General features: G+C 40.6%; 1 protein-coding gene across 1 annotated transcript in view; it reads right to left on the bottom strand.

Moving 5' to 3' along the window:
- Nucleotides 1–4365: 4365 nt before the first annotated feature.
- MECP2 (methyl-CpG binding protein 2) overlaps nucleotides 4366–20278 on the bottom strand; it is a 55576-nt gene continuing 39663 nt past the window's right edge. Inside the window, exons 2-3 of the mRNA XM_083158872.1 lie at nucleotides 17960–18298; nucleotides 4366–15506 (exon numbers count right to left, since the gene is read on the bottom strand). Of these exons, the coding sequence (XP_083014998.1) occupies nucleotides 14501–15506; nucleotides 17960–18298 (1345 nt within the window). The 3' untranslated portion in view covers nucleotides 4366–14500. The remainder of the gene's footprint in view (nucleotides 15507–17959; nucleotides 18299–20278) is intronic.

The raw sequence follows: 20278 nt of genomic DNA, 5'->3' as shown, positions 1-20278 counted from the left end.
CAAGGTCATATAACCAGTGCAGGAGGGTTAGATCCCAAGTGTCCAATCTGGATATGCCAGGTGGCTATTAGCTGCGCAAAAATATTTGACCCCTCATGTCTAGTAAAAGTAAATTAATATAATAAATTATATTAATATAAGTATATATATATAAACCTGGGCTTGTAGGATAATGGTCCCCTTGATTAACGCCGCCGTAGCTGCCCACACCACAGTCCATGCTGCAGAGGATGCAGAGTAGCAGTCTCCCTGATGCTGGAGATGAGGGGGAAGTGACGCGCCGCGGCTCCAGCTCAGGCTCCGCCTCCCCGGCATTACAACCCGTCTAGCATCTACCCAACTGCCGCCATGACAGTATGGAATCGCTGCATACACCTGAGCGGGCAGACCAGCAACCTGTCTCTCCGACCACCGCCATTATAGTACAGGCCGCCGCGTACCCCCGAGCAGGCGGATGCGTACCCTCAGGGGTACGCGTACCACCGGTTGGGAACCGCTGCATTAGGCCATGGTGGGAGAATAAGTGTGCCCAGCGTAGCGAGGTACCGTGCCCAAAGCATGGCAGGCGCAGCGAGCCATGCAAGGGTTCTAGGTGCTACGTTTCAGTGTCCATGTCGACATTCGGGGAAAAAAAAGTGAAAAACCCCATGTCAACCTTTTAACTGTCAACCTAATGACCCTGTCAACCTAACAAATGTCTACCTAGACTTATGTCGACCTAAATGCGTGTCAACCTAATGACTTTCGACCAACATTGTGGTGACCTAATGATCCATACCCCTTTGGAAGCCCTAAAGAATGGCTTACCTACAATACATAAGTTACTAAATGGAGTTATTTGGAGGACCACTGCAATAAAACCTCTTCAATACAATTGTGTTTTTCTGAAATTTAGTAAGTGGAATTTTTTTTTCTTAGATCAGCTGTAGGATGAGGATACATTATTACAAATGATAGATACATTATTACAAATGATAGATATAGGTAGATGGTGGGTAGACACATCAGATACCCCTAATGGCAATGCAGCCCTAACCTTTCCACTATAACATTTTATGCAGAGGTTTTATTAGCTTAACCCTTTGAGTGCCAAGGGAATTTGCATAAAGCAACACAAAGCAATACCTGAAGCTTGTAGACTGGGGACAGCTCAGGTTAATAGTGAAAGTTAAATATGCTGGGGAAGGGGAAATGGGTGAATAAAAGGTAGAGCAGAATATATTATAGGGCAAACAGTGAGGATGGGGCTGCAGAATATTTCATATACTGTATAAGACAGGGGTGGCCAAACAGGTCCTCGAGATCTACCAACGGTCCATGTTTTCCAGATCACCTAGCTGCTGCACAGCTGTAGTCAATACTAACGGTCACATTTTCAAACCCGCTGCATTCATTCCTAGTATAGATCCACAGGTTGCCTGGAAAACATGCACCGTTGGAAGATCTTGAGGACAGGTTTGGCCACCCCTGGTATAAGACAATGAGGAGGGAGCTGCAGAACATTCCATATACTGTATAATACAGTGAGTAGGGGGCTGCAGAACATTCCATATACTGTATAAGACTAGGAATGGCCAGCAACCATTGATGTTTAGAAATCCTCGATGGTTTATGGCCGATGTCAAATAGTTTTGACATCAATGGGGAGAACCAGATGGTTTCCCACCATCGATGTCAAGCTTCAACTAATAGTTTTGTTTTTTTTCACCAAAGGGCTGGTACACTGAGCATAGCTCCGCCCCCAACAGCCGTGAAGCCCCGCCCCAGTATTTTGATTGGCCCACAGGCCAATCAATAAAAGAAAATGGATGATCATTGATATGTAAAAAACATTGATGGTCATCCATTGCATAGTTATACACTATCAATGGCCAGATGCACTTTTGCCATCGATGGCAAAGGCAACGATGGCCATCCCTATATAAGACAATGAGGAGGGGGGCGGCAGAACATTGCATATACTGGGATGGGATAGGCCGCCCCTGGCCGAACTTGGAAGCCGATTAGCCGCAGCGCACTGCAGTGATGCTGATGAGACAAATGACGAGTGGTATAGTAGGGTATCAGGAGACGGACTGAGCAGGAGGGACTGTGGCAGGGGAAATAAATATGTCATCCATCAAGGGCATAAAACTATTTGACCCTCACCTATCTATTTGACCCTCACCTATCGATGCCCAAAACATTGAACACTAGGTCCCAACCATCGAAGTTTTGGGAACATTAATAGTCGATGGCCATCCTACGCAGGGCACAGAAGTCGGAGTGGAGGGGGGCAGAGAACGGATTTCTGACCCGTGGGAGCCAGGAGCAGGGGGAACAGGGCAGTGACCCAGAAAGTAACAGACCTTCCTGCAGGGCACAGCATTATACAGGAGGGCAGCGGGACTGCAGGCTCCGATGTGCGTGGCTCTTCTGTGCATGCAGCAATCCAGCAACTCCCCTGCTGTGCAGCTGATCACTGGCCATGCCTGCTCTAACTTCCGTACCAGGGAAAATGGGTCTATGGCGGCTAGCCCTATCAGAGAGGGGGACCTGAGGATACTGACCCCCAGAGCCCCTCCCTTAATCCGGCTCTGGTAGTGGACATTGTCCAAAGATGGTGGGAAATCAGACGAATGTGCCAATATGTCAGTGCCAGTTTCTCAACACCATTCTGATCCACCGATAACAATGATTAGCAATCGGTTGGGGCAAATTAAATAAACCCTAACTCAATAATCACAATCAGTTTTGTTGGAAATGTCGATGACTGGGATTTCCAACATATTGGATTTCCTCAATTCCTTGGCTTCAAAACGAAAATTGAGGCAATCCATAGCAGATGTTTGGACTCATCACAGATTAGAAAAATAATGTTTACACCAGTTATGTCCAACCTTTGGCCCTACAGCTGTTGCTAAGCAACATATCTCAGAATCTTGCCATAATTTTAGCATTCCCTAATAGCAAAACCGTGGCAAGGCATGATGGGACTTGTAGTTTGACAACAGCTGGAGGGCCGGCAGGTTGGACTGTTTTACAACCTGAAGGAGTTACTATTCCAATTGTAATATTTAACATTCTGAAATTCCACTATGTAATAGAGCAATATAAGTAATTTACAGATTTAATGTAAAATTATCGATGGGTCACGGGACTGGATACCAATTTTTAGTCTTACAAACAGCTATTATTAAAAAAAAAAAGTTTCACTTCACAAAAAAGTAATTGTAGTAATCAGAATTTTTTCTATAAAAGTAAAATATAAACCAATAATGTAGAAATGGTAACTGTACGTAGTTAAGTGACAAATTACCACTACAGAGCAAGATTATAGTGTTACCTGCTCTGAAGCTGTGTACACAAGGGGGCGATGGGGGCTGAAATCACTGGAAATAGGGTCGCTGGCGACCATATTGCCAGTGATTGGAGTGCGCACCAGCGACCATATTCCAAGCGATATCAGCCCCTATCGCAGCCGTGTGTACACAGCTTAACACTCCAGAGTAAATCAATACAATCCTTTAAACCAAAACAGACAAAATGACCAAATGTATACTGGGGGTTATTCTGGCCCGTACACTTGCATGCAATGTTTTTTATCTGTGCATGCTTGATGTGGGTGTTTCCCCATAGGCTGTGTAGAGGTTTATGCTAAACATCCATTCACATATGTGCAGGGGAATTCGCCCTGCGAATGGGGGCGGCGGCATATGCAAGCGGCAGCTTGGCGTGTCAACCATAATAAAGTCCACTGTATGTAAAAAAAAAAAAAATCCAACATAAATATAGTTAGCATGCACTAAGTGTTTTAATGCATGCATATCATAGGTGTGCAAGTTACTGATCTTGTCAGTCTTAAGCTTACCGATAGATCGTTCACCAGGTGAAATGAACAATATATTGGCTGTACCATCGGCTGGCCATGCAGTGTGGCAGATGCAGATAGATCATTACATCTGCTGTTATTGAACATATTTAAGCTGCAGAATCCATTGAATAGTAAAAACTTTACCAATTATTGCAGCCGACAGCCAATCCATTGACCTAGTGTTTACCAACTCTGTCAAATGAGTTTCTAAACATTTTGTTTGCAATGTTAATAAATGAAACCAGTATTTTAAATATAATGGGTGGGGTTTAATGCTACCTGAGTTAGGCAGCCGTTTTTTTAAAGGGGCAACCACTTACAAGGCAAAACCATGCTTTGTAAGTGATTGCCCCTTTAGAAAACATCCGGGGATCACGCACAGCTGCCCAACTCTGGTGGCATTACATTCCGTAATTCAAAAGAACTTTAGTAAGAGACCAGAAAAAAGTCAGACAAAAAAGACAAGTGTTTTAGGAGAAAGGTGAGATTAAGGTTAACAATGGGCTCATGAGTAAAATAGCGTTTAGCGTATTTATTAATGTGTTACAAAGCAGTTGTGTTTGGAACAGTTACTTCATTTTTGTTTAACAATACTAACTTCAGATAAAACATTTATCGACGTTGTCTTTTACCCATCAAAATCTACACACAAATATAAAATTTAAACACCACAGTTTTAACGGACTAGCAAGGAATTCAATGTCTTAAAACAAAAAAATCCAAATGGTTTTCTTTTCAAATGGAGTAATAACCTTGGGCGCGGGGGAGGGGGTAATTTTAAGGAAAGAAGAAACAGGCACTAGTCTGATACACGTGTTAACAGAGCGGAACTGTACAGAGAAAGCACTCGGCATTACATTTAATTAACAGTCCTTGTATATTTGGTCATATGATGTTCAGTACGGATTCTTGATGCAAAGTCTGTTTTGTACGGCTGTTGACAGAAGCGGTGAAGAACGGATTCCTGTGTCAAATAGGTGGCAAGCCGCTGAAAGAAACAAACCCCTTTTTGCACTTCTCAGACTTTTAAGTCTTACATTGATTCAGTCTTCTACAAATGTAAACATGTTACACTTGCTGATCGCAAATATTAGATGTTAAAAATAAATCTTCTACCCACAAATCTGTGAGCCTGTTCACCTGCAGGGAAGACGTCATTAATCTGTGGGTGCAATGGAAAAATTTGGACAGCCAGTAATGCACTTCTCACACCTTTACCACATAATAAGCATTTAAATGTCACTGCTGTAAAATAAATCATGTATGTGTACTAACTGCTGACATGTTTTACCTTTTTTTTTTTTTTCCGATCTTAAGAATGAGGTTTTGTAGTACCATTCTAACAAGGGGGCTTGGAAGCACAACTCTGTGCAGGACAACTATCCACTTTTGGTGGAAGCACTAATACATCCAAAATTTGATCGACTGTCCCATCGGGAAGAGTAAAGAAGAGCAGGGTCAGGTTTCCTTGACTGTCAGTTTCGGTAAAGTCCAGTTAAAAAAAACACCCAGCTTCATGAGTGCCCACTAGTGGCTGAGAAGTGTAATGAGGTCTATAAAAAGGTTTCTTTCATACGCTACCGCCAGTTAACACAGGGAAGCGTTTTTCTAAATATATTTATATATAGATATATAAAACCAGAAGCATGTGAGAGGTGACATATCTGCTTGGACACAGAGGCAGACTGGCAGGCAGGTTTTAATATATATTTTTTTTGATTTTTGATTTTTTTTTATTCCCTTTATCTACCCTACGGTTACCAGACATATTATAAAGCAACTTGTATTATTCCAACAAACTCGGGATAGAGCTGAAAGTAAACATTTACAAAAAATTCAATGAATTGATTGAATAACACACAAAAAAACATAGTTTGTGCAACCCCCCCCCCCCCAACAAATTAAGCAACCATAACTGTGACAAAAAGGTACAATGAACTCATTTTGTGGACCAGAAAACATTACAGAATTGATACGACTCCTGATTCACTAGCAGGAAGTGCACAGAAGGCAGCAATTGTGGCGTTCAGACTCGATTAAGAAGGCATCAGGATACCGTATTATTCATACTCTGATAGGAAGTCTTAAAATTACAGAAAATACACCTACAGCAACACTAGATTTTTTTTTTTTTGTAATCTTTCTTCACCCTGGGTCCTAAATGTATTGCCTTATTAACCTATAAACTGCAGATACTTATAACAGATGGCTATAAACAGAAATATAATCTCTACTGTTTGCAGGACGGTCAGATTCTACTATTTTGCCCAATTCTTATTTACTACACTATTACAGCAGACTACTCCTTAACTATACTATTATTATAGCCCACTACTCCTTTACAGAGGTTATATTTTTCACAAACACGTTCTCACCTGCCGCACTCAAACACTTGTAAGAGGTCATTACCAGATACTGAAGGTCATATTTACTAAGCATTGGATTCAATATTATTGCTGGTTTTAATAAAAATAAAGGCCCAGGTAATGAAAGGTAATTTTGCCCAACTGAATGTGCTCAGACCTGTACACAGAAGTGGCAAAACTTTTAATAGTTTTCAAATGTGTTAAAAGTCAGCTTTTATACTCACACCTAGACCCGTATTCAATCCCGGCCGAAATATTCGCCAGGTGAAAAAATATTCACCTTTTCACTATTCAATTACGGGCATTTTCATCCGTTTTTGAGTACAATTTTGCCCATGCCATTTAAATTTTTTTTTTGGGAGGGGCGCATTGGCACATGTGAAAATTACCGCAAATTCTACAAAATCACGTGAATTCGAGGCAATTTCGCCAATACATGCAGTTTTTGCCGAGATGGGTGAAAACTGTAGTTTCTTCACAAATGCTGGAAATTTTGGCTGGGATTGAATACGGGCCCTAGAAGTAGGCTCAAAATTGTTGGCTGTACAGTGCACACAGTCTGGTCTCTCGGTGTGTTAATGGTTTGGGTAACATCACCATTCAACTAGTATGCAGAGCAGACAATCCATGCAAATAACAGTGTGAATATACAAGCTGCGGCTTACACTTTGCAGACAATCCTTTGATTATCATGCAGGCAGTACTGAAGTCATTGTGGGCTTCCTCTTGTTACTGTTAGACAACAGGTAACCGAGGCACATGTCTTTTGGAAAATAATAATTTATACCAGAATTTTGTATATTTTGGAGACGAGTACAGCACTGTAAATCCAAACATTTCACTTCCCGCAAGAGACTAATAATTCTTATTTTTTTTTTAAATGAATATACTTATTTTATATTATTTGTAGAATATGTGAATTGCGGGCTAGCTGCGCTCACCACGCAGCGGGCCCAGTGCGTCGCTAGGATCGGCAAACTATTTTATTCTCCCTCTATGGGTGTCGTGGACACCTATAGAGGGACAAAGTGCCGGCATTGCGGCGGTCAGGATTCTGGCGTCGGTATTTTGACCGCATCCCATTGAAAGTCTAGAAGTGATTACTACATATAGGAAAAAAGGCACACATACTAAATATATTATATATCACTTTTTTTTAGCAGTTGAATGTAACTATTAAGAGATGATTTATAATACTATTCATTGGGATTTTATGTAATATGGACCTTTCCTTGTAATTAAAGAGATGAAATATTCACACATGCAAAAATTAAATAAAATAAAATACAAAATATATATATCATTAGCGTGCTGTTTTCAAAAGGACTGTAAAAGATTGTGCTACTTCAGAAGGAAATCTGTATCCACTATTCAGGGGTTCTCAAACTTGGTCCTCTGGTTCACACACAGTTCACGTTTTCCAGGTCACCCAGCAGGTGCACAGGTGCACCCATTACTCATAAACACATTTTAAAAGATCCACAGGTGGAGCTAATTATTGCACTTGTGATTCTTTGAGGAGACCTGCAAAAATGCACTGTGTGTGGTCCTGGTGATCGTGTTTGAGAACCTGTGCACTATTTTAATAAGATTATTTATACAATACAGCACATATGATAGCATCGTATAGCTGTCTATATTGACATACATACAACTAAAACAAAACAAAAAAAAGAATACCCAGCTTATGGGACCTACACACGTAAAGATTTTGCTGAGCGATGCTAGATTGCTCGGCACACAGAACTGCACAGCAATTTGTGAGAGCACTGGCCCTGACCGGTGATCCCAATAGATTTATTCAGCATGCTGGATCTTAATCATGGGGCTGCGCATCGCTATCACCCCTACACATGGATCAATGTAGGGTCAATTTCCAAGCGATCTCGTCAAATTAAGACAGATAGCTTAGAAAATGCCCTGTAATCGCCCTGAGTGTGGGCCCCATTACAGTATAAAAAGATGTGAGTAGAATAAGAGATACTGGAAATACTGTATGGCAATATGAGTTATGTAGGCTAGAGAGAGGGTTTAAAATAACAGATGGACACAATATATATGTATCTAAAATAAAGTGGGTTTTAAGTACTACAGTATGTAAAGTTGGAGGAAACATAGGGAAACAGTGTCAGAGTCCAAGTTCAGTAAAATAACTACAGCATATAAGGAGTGAAGGTGTTACGAGTAAGATAATGTGATCTGGATATCTTTGGAGTGTTGGAGGTAATGGTGTGTACAAATGGTGAGATTCCCTTGCTATTCGACTTAAGCGATTCAAGTGCTATACAATGGGGCAGATGTATTAAGCCTGGAGAAGAGATAAACTGGAGATAAAGTGGAGATAACTTGGAAGAGTTAACGCACCAGCCAATCAGCTGTGTTTGAAATATGACAGTTGGGATCGGATTGGCTGGTGCGTTATCTCCTTCCACTTTATCTCCAGTTTATCTCTTCACCAGGCTTAATACATCTGCCCCAATCTTTGCTATCTCTGTACTTTTTACATACAACTCATACAATCAGCATTAGATTTGCACTATATAGTCATTGCTGCCCTGTATATCTGGGTTTCGATTTGTGCTGTCCCGGGAGCGCGCATCGGGATTGCAAGGTAAAAAAGCGGTGCTATCTGCATGTGATTTTGACTATATAGTCAAAATCTCATGTCAAATCTCACCGTGTGTACACAACATTAGACACTGTAACGTAAATGCAGGTATGGATGGAAAGATGGGCAAACAAATAAAGAAAAAAACTCTGACACAATGTTTAGAGCCTTTTCTGCAGAATGAGCGAGAAATGCAGCGCAGAGATCCTGGCTTTATATTGGCACCAGAATCTTGCTAAACAGAGAAAATAGGCCAAAATTACTATTATTAGGAATGGGAATTATATTCAAATTATATTCATTCATTTTAATCAATTTGTCCACTTTCAGATAACGGATTTACAGCCTTGTATATGCCCCCTACGGCTTTTATTAATTACACTGATTTTTTTATTCCATTTTGTGCCTGCGAATTTTAGCTTAGTACTTTCAGAATTGTCAGCAGTTGATTGGTTGCATGGGTCATGTGATACAACACAGCTCTGTGCACTGAATACTACTGTATTCCAATGTAATGTCTATTTATTCTAATTGGCTTAAATGCACGGAAAGTCAAGGTAAAAAAACAATGACATTAAAAAAAAAGTCAAAAGGGCAAGTTCACACCAACAAAATACAATTTGCATGTGGAAATATGAGATAAATGTAACATTAAAAATGAATTTGCCATTGTATACCTTGGTTTTTGTAAAGTGGTATTGTATGTGTACAGGTCCAGTGTGTTCCTAGATGAGGTCCTAGGTCTTACTATTATATCTAATGCCACCTAGACTATTGCAAACACAATCACCTGATTTCGCACCAGCCATTTGCTAGGGCAAAAGGTTTTATGCACGAAATTAAAATTTTTCCCTTCCCCAATATTTACATTGCTCTCAACCTCTTGATCTGTCTCTCTGTCATTCCATTATCACATTACAATCTCCCATAATTCAGTCTGCTTCCCCCTCTCCTCTTTCTCTTTCCCTCTATTTGCTCCATCTTTCCCCAGTCTCCATAACCAAGAGTTTTTCCCCTGTGTCCTAGTGATTGAGGAAGTAGAAAATTTCTGGTATGGATGGTATGTGAGAATTATGCACGTCCTTGGTGCCAGAATTGAGAAAGGGTGCAACTCACTTTAACTCATCAGTGTACATGCATGCACCACTAGGGGGCATCTGGGTGTACAGCTGGGTACACACTAGCACAACAAGCAATCATTCCGACTTTACAGTTTCCCTTGAGCCCAGAACAAGAGAGATTGCAGTGTGTACTGTACGTCTACGCTCAATCTTGATCAAATTGAATGACATACAGTATCCTATCGTTCGGTTGCATACGATTTATCGTTGCTCCTGTACACACTTGAAGAACAGTAATTGTCAGACCCTTGAAATTTGAGTGGCAAGAAGGTGACATCAAATTGGGCAGACATATCTTTGGTTGTCCGGTTCTCCATACACACTAGGCGACGTGTACCGTAATCACTAGAGATATTGCTAGCGACCTCGTTTATGCTTATTTAGGATGAAACCTAATCATTCAGTTTTTCGTAAAAATTGTTATGTGTACATGGAATCTGGGCTCAATTGCATTCATTCTGAGGATGGAACGAATGATTGTCGCTCCAGTGTGTACCCAGCTGTAAGCATAAATAAGATCGCTAGAGATATTGCTAGGTGTGATGTGTAGCACATTACTCCTAGCGTGCACTGACCCATACACACTAATGCTCAGTACACATAGAGCTATTTGGTCACTGAGTGATTTTGACTTAATATCGCTCAGCGACCAAATCGATGAAACGGAGAAAAATGAAGGAGAAAGCTGCTGGTCGGAGTATGCTCCTCCAACCAGCTATGGGCTGGCTGTGGGAGTGCGCCCCTAGTGACCATCACCCTATATACACGGGGATATAGTAGCTCAGCGACCCTATCCCCAGAGATATAGGATTTAAGTGCCACGTGTGTACAGGGCTTGAGCGTTGTAGGAAAACTGTTGTTAAGACATGGCAAAATCGGCTTGACATCTCTACAGTGTGTATCCAACTTATGCAGTCCATTGCACTTGCAGTAAACGGACACTATGCAAAATTGTATAAAGGATAATCCATCCATTGTTAGCAGAGAGGAGGGAGGGGGAGTTCGGGGAGCAAACTACATATCCACAAAGCACTGGAACACTCATCTTAAACCTATGGTTTGACTGAATCTAATTTTCCATGTCTTGATGATCATGTGCTTAAACACTGTATAATAGTATTTATAATAATTGATTATAACCTATATGTCTTCAAATTCCCACTTATTGGTGCTTGTGTGCATTGTAAAATTAAGCTCATAACAGACTGACCTCCCTAAAGTTGGGTACACAGTGGAGTGATGGGGATTCCGTCTGGCATCAGAATGAGTACCCGTCAGCCCAGATCACCCGTACACACTGGAGTGATGTTAATGAAGAACGAAGCGATCATTATTGCGTCCTTCATTAATATGCATGGCATCCAAGGTTACACAGAAGAGCACTTTAATAAAACAAATGATCAAGAAATATAATAATTACCATTTAAGTGGAATTTTCCCCTATTATCTAGTTGGAACAAACCTTCCTGATACATTATTGGATAGTAATTTAAAAGCAGATTATTACAGGTAGTCTACTAGTGCTAAAGAATCAGCAAGTGTTCATTCACTGTTTCAGGTCCACTTTAAGAGAAAGAAACGCAACATTTAATTAAATATTTGTTGGGAAAATAAAAAACACAGAAAGACAGCTCTAGTACAATTCTTCTTGCAATGTAAACCAAACTTATTTGTGAGTCACATGACTTATAAGCTAGAAAACAATGCTTCACCTTCGCAAGGGGGGAGGGTCCTAGATAGGTGGGTAATATAGGACTATCAGTCAGCTACAGTAGAACTACAAGGCCAATCTGGCAAATCATGCTGGGAACTGTAGTTCAAACCACAGCTAGAAAGACACAGGCTGTCTGAGTTCATATATATTTTAGATTATATAAAATAGGAAAAACAATAAATGATTGATTAAAGCAGTTGGTTTTTGTGTATTTAGAATACAGACAATTACACACATTATTTCCTAGCGTACGATTGCAAAGTCTTCCTATGTTTCACACAGAATAATCAAACACTTGATTAATACATAACTAAAGTGCACTCTATAAAAAGGCATTTGAGAATGGCACTTGATCTTTTATAAAGAAGTGCACATCTCTCGTTAAAGGAAACCAATAGTTGAGAGAGAAAAAATACAATGTGTTGAATATCCTCTTTACAGAGCAGTTGTCTGTGTCGTTTTAGTCTGGAGGTCTATGGAAGTGAAAAACATGACACTACCACTCTAGTTCCGGAGCTAGAAAGGAAAGCGCTTGGGACTGGCGCTCTGAACAGTCACATGTGTATGATTGATGAACACAAAAATACGGAAAAGTTTTTTTTTGTAGAACACCGATTCCTGCATGCTGAAAATAAAAACAGTGCTGAAAGAAAAACATTATACATTTCAAACAAATGATCCTATGTGAATGAATTCCAATGATTTGTACAAAGTAAAAGAAGTTAATCGAAAACCTGCACAGGTCTGACCGTTCCTTGTCGTAGTACAAGAAGAATGTGGACAGGACTGACTTTACACTGCTTCCCTTTGCCACATTAATGCCGTCTGTGAGCACGGTCTGTTCCTGACGGAACACATCTATACCGTATAGCATGGATTTCTCCGTAAACAAAGACTTTCTTCACCTTTCTTTGTAAAAAATAAAAAGGTGCAGGTTAATAAGGACTTCCAGAGTGTGCCAAGCTATCATGATGAATATAGATGAAAATTATCATTTTAAAAAGTTTTTTTTTTCCCCAGATTAAATTATACAAGTAATGATCTTTTTTTCTAGCATATCGAAAAATGCTTTGGAATGAGCATGAAGAAAACAAGGTTGACATAGCCTGCATACATAATTTCTGTACAACAAAATGTGAGTGTGTGTGTTTAATATATATATATATATATATATATATATATATCACACACACACACACACAAAATATACAAATAGGAGCTATGTATATCTTTAAAGTGTAGAACAACCCATGCAGTCTTACCGCATCCTCACATACAGTATATTTCTATATTTATCAGATAAATTCATTACAACGGCCTTCACATTACATAAAAAGGCAAGCATCCATTCACTCACTCAGTTAACAGGGGCGGAGGTTCTAACATAAATTGCTAAACAATGACTGCCACTGAGTTCTAGGTGTCACCTAAGCCATTACAACTGTCGGGGAGGAGGGAGACGTGGAGCTCAGTATACATTACCATTACTAAAACCACCACAAGTCAGTGCCTAACAGGAAGTCCTTATGAAACTGCAAAAGGAAATAATAATAAAAAAAAACACACACCTCAAACTAAAACACTTAGAGTTTCGCAGCTTCTTCTGACTGTCTGCGTTAAAAAACAAGAAGTACAACTAAATGTAATTTTACTATAAAATTCTAAAAAACAAACAAAAAAAAAACAAACATAAAAAAACATACAAAGACAAAACAACAACATTCAAAAAGCTTCCTGCCGATCAGTCTTAATCAAACCGGTTTAGTTCTAAGGGCGAGATAAGCAGTGCAACATTGATTATTACTAAAGAAGAGCTACTCATGTTGAAATTAATTGGAAGAACGTTGCAGATAATTTTCCCCTTAACTGAACACACAGATGTGTATGAATGAATGCGTATCTGTCACCTAGCATAGCAGGTACGCCCGACTATCGTGTACCTTCTGTATTTACCGTAATGAGACAACTTATTGCAGACCTTCCCAGCATTATATAGACCACCCACAGACTTTATTTTCTGTATGTGGGGTAATAAAGAAAAGAAATGGATTCAGGCAGTATATATTCTACAGAAAATACTCTGTGGGTTTACACTAATTGGTTTTAAATGTCCCCTTTAGTCCAGTATATCTAATCATGTACCCAAAGTCACAAAAATATCAAACTATATACATGAGTCTTAGAGACTACACCAACCGTTGCACTCAACTAAAAAGGGAACTGACAGAGCAGGGGCAAGAACTATTACGTTTGTGAGGAGCTAAGACACTTTGTTAAAATGCTAAAATAGTTTTGTATACCCGGGCTCAGGCCACGAGACACAATCATTTGGCAATACTGCAGTCAGGATTAAATCAAACCCCCACAATTTCATTTGCCACAGCTAAAGTAACTAGATGCAGGGTATTAGATGTTGATCTGTAACAATGGGAACCCCCCACTAAGATGGCACAGGGTTTTTAAAATGTGCTAAACATGAGGAAAGCTGAAGTCGTCATACCTAAAACGTTAAAAGAGACAGCCCACCTTGGTCAGTAGTATGATGCAGACTAAGCCATGTTCAAAAGGAGCCTATTGAGTATAAAAAAAAGTGCAAAGCTGCTTCTGGCTCTGTTACATGTCTTCACCCCTGACTGACTGTGCTCGTCGGTATTAAAAAGATCCATGTTACACATTCCCTCCCACCCCGAAGCTACGAAACTCCAAGCTACAGGAGGAAAAAAATAGACTTTTCTTTACTTTAATTATAGGGAAGCTTTGTCAGAGCCCTACCCACAAGGAGAAAAAGACAACAGCTGCCTTTATAATATTGAACTGTTTTTGATAATTTTCTTAAAGTCAGCTAACTCTCTCGGTCACTGGTGTTCTGGTATCGACAGGTTCCTCCCTGGTCGGTCTTTGTACAGATGAAGAAATAATGTCTTTCCGTTCACCTTCTCCTCGGTTTCTGCACTTGTCTGCAGGCTTAGGCGGCTCCTGAGCGCAGCCGTCGCTTTCTGGTACTTTTTCATCTTTGAAAATTTTGACACTTAAGTCCTGGGGTTCTTGGGCACTTATGCTGTCCTTTGAAGTCTCTGGTTCGGGGCAGGTTGTCGATGCCTTCGATTCAGAGTGGTGGTGGTGATGGTGATGATGATGGTGGTGGTGCTGCTCTTTTTTGGGCAAACTGCTCTTGCTCTTAGGGCTGCTCTCTTTGCTTTCTGGACTTTTTGCAGGCTTCTGTACTTTGACGCTTTTATCTAGGATGGCGGAAGGATACTCTGGGGTTTCAGTAACGTCTAAACTCACAGTTTCCCGTGTCTTGCGCTTCTTTATGGGTAATACGGTCTCTAGGAGTGGCTTGATGGAAGACTCTTTGATTGCTTTTTTCTTGGCGGCTTCTGCTGCCGCTGCTGCTGCGGCAGCAGCAATAACGCTGGCCGGCTTACGGCCCCGTTTTTTTGGTGCCATTGGAGGATCAGTGTCAGACTTTCTTTTACGGCCTGGACGTTTAATGACAAGGACCTGTTCTGATGTCGTCGCGTCAGGTTCTTCCTTAGTTCCCGAAAACGGCATTTTGACCAGTAGCTTTCCTGGAGACTTTTCTATGACCCTTTTAATCTGAACGCCCTCTAACTTAACGGCTGCCTTTGCCTTCACACTTCCTTTCGGCCTTCCTCTTCCTCTACCTGTGCCAGCAGGTTTTGGAGCTTTGGGTTTTTTCGGCTGCTTCTGCTCTCTCCGAGATGGACTTCCTCTCCCAGTTACAGTGAAATCAAAATCATTTGGGTCAAGGGATGTGTCTCCTACCTTTTGGAAGTGTGCTACAAGCTCAACTTTGGACCGAAAAGCTTTGCCATTTGGGCTACATGAAAGAAAAGAAAAAGAATATGGTTTGTGAAATTATGTTATATACTATTAGACAGTACAGACACACTATAATATTACATAACACTAGCAGTTTGGTGTAGACAGGGGTTTGCACCACCAAAAACTTTCTGCTCTTTTTGAAACTTTTATCTTCAAATACTTCCTTTATAATTTTTTATAAGAAATATCTATCAGTGATAAAGTGGAAGAATCAGCCAATCAATTCTTAACTTAAATTTTTCAAGCACTGCAAATTAAAACCATTTTTGTACAAACTAGATTGCAAACTAATAAAAGTGTCATGTGCAATAAATGGGTATACAGATATAAGGTAGTAGACAGACAGCCAATAGATCCACAGGGTCAAAAAGTCGGCATGCAGAAAGTGAACACTAAAAAGGTTAACACATGGGTTTTCATGATTTTTAGGGTTAGGCACTTTGGGGGAGGGTTAGGTTGACAGCTAAAAGAACATGTGTCATTCCTTTTTCTGTTGTCCAAATACACTACTGTTCAAAAGTGTGGGTGTCCAGTGTTCTAATGGTACATTGTGTTTGCTAATCACGTTAGAAAACTAATGGATGATTAGAAAACCCTTTAAATCCATGTGCAATTATGATAGCACAGCTGAAAAAGGGTTTGCCCATTAGAGAAGCTATAAAACTGGCCTTCTTTTGAGCTAGTTGATTATCTGGAGCATCACATTTTGGGTTTCATTATATTCTCAAAATAGAAAAAGAGAACTTTCATGTGAAACTCAACAGTCTATTATTGTTTTTCGAAATTAAGGCTATTCCATGCGAGAAATTGCCAAGAAACTGAACATTTCCTACAACGGTGTGTACTACTCCCTTCAGAGATCAGCACAAACAGGCTTTAACCAGAGTAGAAAGAGAAGTGGGAGGTCCCGGTGCACAACTAGAAGACAACTACATTAGAGTCTCTGGCTTGAGAAATAGACACCACACAGTTTCTCAACTGGCAGCTTCATTAAATGGTACCCACAAAATGGCAGTGTCAACGCCTACAGTGAAAGAGGCGACTCCAGGATGCTGGCCTTCTAGGCAGAGTGGCAAAGAAAAAGCCATGTATGAGACTGGCCAATAAAAGGAAAAGATTAATATGGGCAAAAGAACACAGGCATTGGACAGTGGAAGATTGAAAAAGAGTGTTATGGACAGATGAATCGAAGTTTGAGGTGTTTGGATCACGCAGAAGAACATTTGTGAGATGAAGAACAAGTAAAAAGATACAGGAAGAGTGCCTGACTCCATCTGTCAAGCATGGTGGAGGTAATGTGATGGTCTGGGGCTGCTTTGGTGCTGGTAAACTGGGAGATTTGTACAAAGTAAAAGGGATTTTGAATAAGGAAGCTATCGATCCATTTTGCAATGCCATACCCTATGGACAGCGCTTGAATGGAGCCAATTTCCTCCTCCAACAGTACAATGACATAAGCACACATCCAAATTATGCAATACCTATTTAGGAAAGAAGCAGACAGCTAGTATTCTGTCTGCAATGGATTGGCCAGCGCTATCACCAGATCTCAACCCCATTGAGCTATTGTAGGAGCAGCTTGAATGTATGGCATGCAAGAAGTTCTTATCAAGCCAATCCAACTTGTGGGAGGAACTTAAGGAAGCGTGAGGTGAAAATTCTTTAGATTACCTCAACAAATTAACAGCTACAATGCCAAAAGGTATGCAATGCTGTAACTGCTGCAAAAAGAGCATTCTTTGATGAAAGCAAAGTTTGAAGGACAAAATAATTATTTCAAATAAAAATCATTATTTCTAACCTTGTCAATGTCTTGACTATATGTTCTATTTATTTTGCAAGTAATTTGATAAATAAAAGTCAGTTTTCACATAACACAGAAAATTGTCTGGGTGGCCCCAAACTTTTCACACCAGTAGTGTACAGTAAACTGTAGAACCATTGAACCAGTCAACCTATTGAGACTGTCGATATTTTAATCCACACCAAATCAAAGGTAGTCATATATCCCTTCACTCCAATGTTTAATTCAAGCAGAGTTTTGTTTTAGAACAAAAATGAAAGTTTACTGTAATGGAACAGTAAGATACTAATGTGTAAGGAGCTTAGACGCTGGTACAGTGTTTATCTATCTCTTTGCCTACAAGGCTCAATTCTAGTAGGGTGGTCAATCCCAGGATCGGCGGCATCCTGGGACTAGATCGCGCAAGCTGCATAGGCCGCCTACATTTTTTTAATTAGGGAGGCCAAACCCGGGATTAAGCATTTCTCAATTCCGGATCCGGATGGCATCTCTAGTTTTTAGAGTTGGATAATACTCATTAAATAGCAAAGGGACAGCACTGAGGTTTGTTACCATATTTACAGGTTTCTTTACAAATAATAATAATAATAATAATAATAATAATAATAATATATAAAAAAAAACATTTTTTTAGAATTACTTACTTGATCAAATATACATCATATTTTCCAGCTGAACGTCCTGACTTCCTCTGTTTGAGTTTTCTTGTCCAGCCTTCAGGAAGAGTAGGGTCATCGTACATAGGCCCTCTGTCTCTAATAACAGAGCGTCTTTGCTTAGAAGAAGCAGAGGCTTCTGGGACAGCAGGTGCGGCCTCTGAACTTTCCGGCATCTCTGCTTTCCCTGCTTCTGCTGGCTCCTCTGACTGCTGTGCTGATGGATGAGCTTGCTCAGGGCTTTCTTCATCATTCTTTTTAAACTTTTTAACTTTCCTGAGTTTGGGAGGTTTGTCTTTCTGATCTAAGTCTTCTGTCTTTTCCTCCCTTCGAAAAAAAAAGAAATAAATATTATTAATGCACATTTACAGATATAACTTGATTGTTTAATGATCACAGGTAATTTGAGAAGTGCACAATATCCGCACGTCTGCCAAGTGCCACCTCACTCTCCACGTCCGACATATTTTCAAAACATCTGTTAGGTCGCACATCGCCTGTGTACCTCAATTACATCTGCTAGTCTGTGTGCATGGGTTCTGAACGCATGCGCAGGAAGGAAAAGAAAACAAAAAAACACATGACATCGTCAGTGCAACTAACTTAAGGTGCACACACCAGGTGTTTTGCCTAGTGTGTATGCAGACCGATGATTGGGAAAAATGGCTGGGCTGAAAATCGCTCAGTGCAGTGCATACACACTGAGCGATTTATCCCCCATCCTAACGATTTTGCACGGGGGGGAACGACTTTCCATAGCAGGACGAAACTATGGAAAGCCATCTACCCCTTCCCTCATCTGCTGTTGTTACCAGTAGATGAGCGGTGGTAGGCGGTGATGATGCAGGAGTGCGCATTAGAGCTCACTGCTGAACCGTACACACTGGATGGCTTTTGTGCTGAAAGCAGCTTACATGGCAAAACTGAGCGTTTTTCAGCTCAAAGTAATGTGTATGTATGGGCCTTTAGAATCACAGCAGTGTCATTAAAAGCCCAAATAAAAATTGATTTAATCTACACTAAGGAGTTGTGGATAAACTCAGTAACAGGCAAATAAAAAAATTTGGTACTTGTTTCCTAGCACGGCGCCCACGATATTAAGTTGTATGGCATCTCATCGCATTGCATGCGATGCGATTTTAAGTTGTGTAAGCCCCTATACGATTTTTAATTGTATAAGCACCCTAATGGGTGCTTAAAATGTTAAATGCACCCCCATGCCACCCCCAGTATTGACGTTAACCCGAAGTGTGGCGAGAGCAGCGAGCCCGCGAGGGGCGGCGGTACGCGTCCTCCGACCTTTTCATACCCCCACTATCCACGCCAGCGTGGAGTTGATTTTATCCAGTGTGGCGAGCGCAGCGAGCCACCGAGCCCGAAGCGTGGTGAGCGCAGCAAGCCCCGCGAGGGGACGCGCATTACTTCACAGGTATACCGCGTCCCCTCACGGTGCTCGCCACGCTTCGGGCTCGGTGGCTTGCCACACTATATAAAATCAACTCCACGCTGACATGGATAGTGGGGGTATGAAAAGGTCGGAGGACGCGTACCGCCGCCCCTCGCCACGCTTCGGGTTGGTGTTGATAGTACGGGTGGCGTGGGAGTGCTTTTAACATTGTAAGCACCTATTACGGTGCTTATACAATTATTTATCTTATAGGGGGCACATTTAACATTGAAAACACCCATTAGGGTGCTTATACAAGTTAAAATCGTATACCATTGTATATGCCATACAATGGCATACAATTAGATGGTATACAATTTAAAATTGTATAACATCGGCTAACATCGCATCGCATACCATCGTATGCCTTATGGTATGCGATGCGATGGGCGGCGTGCTAGGAAACAAGTACCAAAAATTCTTAATGTTAATTTTGTCAAGCTATACATCCAAAAAATGCTGGTTAAACATTAAAAAGAATAGCACACATAAATCCGAAACTACAGAGCTATACACCCAACATATCTAAAGCTAACCAAAAGTAGTGTATATTTACCGTAGCCTAGTTGGTTGTTTTGTACGGATTTATCAAAAGTTACTGAAGGGTTCATTGTTCTAGAATTTTGGTAATTGCTTGCCAGTTATTGGACACTAGGTGATTCATCGTGCCCTACGGGCACTCTTCACACCGTCATGAGGGGCTGCGCCCCCATAATTTTTGAGACATATGGTTAGAATTGTATGAAAGATGCCCTGTACTGCAACTTGAGTTATAGGTGAAATGTGTTAAATAGAGAGCATATGATTTGGAAGGGGGTGTGTGTTGTTTTGTTCAATTAAAAAGCGGTTACAGAGTAAGA

This window comes from Crinia signifera, chromosome 9 (assembly GCF_055691185.1).
Source record: "Crinia signifera chromosome 9, ASM5569118v1, whole genome shotgun sequence".
NCBI classification, from domain to species: Eukaryota; Metazoa; Chordata; class Amphibia; order Anura; family Myobatrachidae; genus Crinia; species Crinia signifera.
Note: the sequence above shows the minus strand (reverse complement) of the source record. Positions and strands in the feature narration are given on the sequence as shown.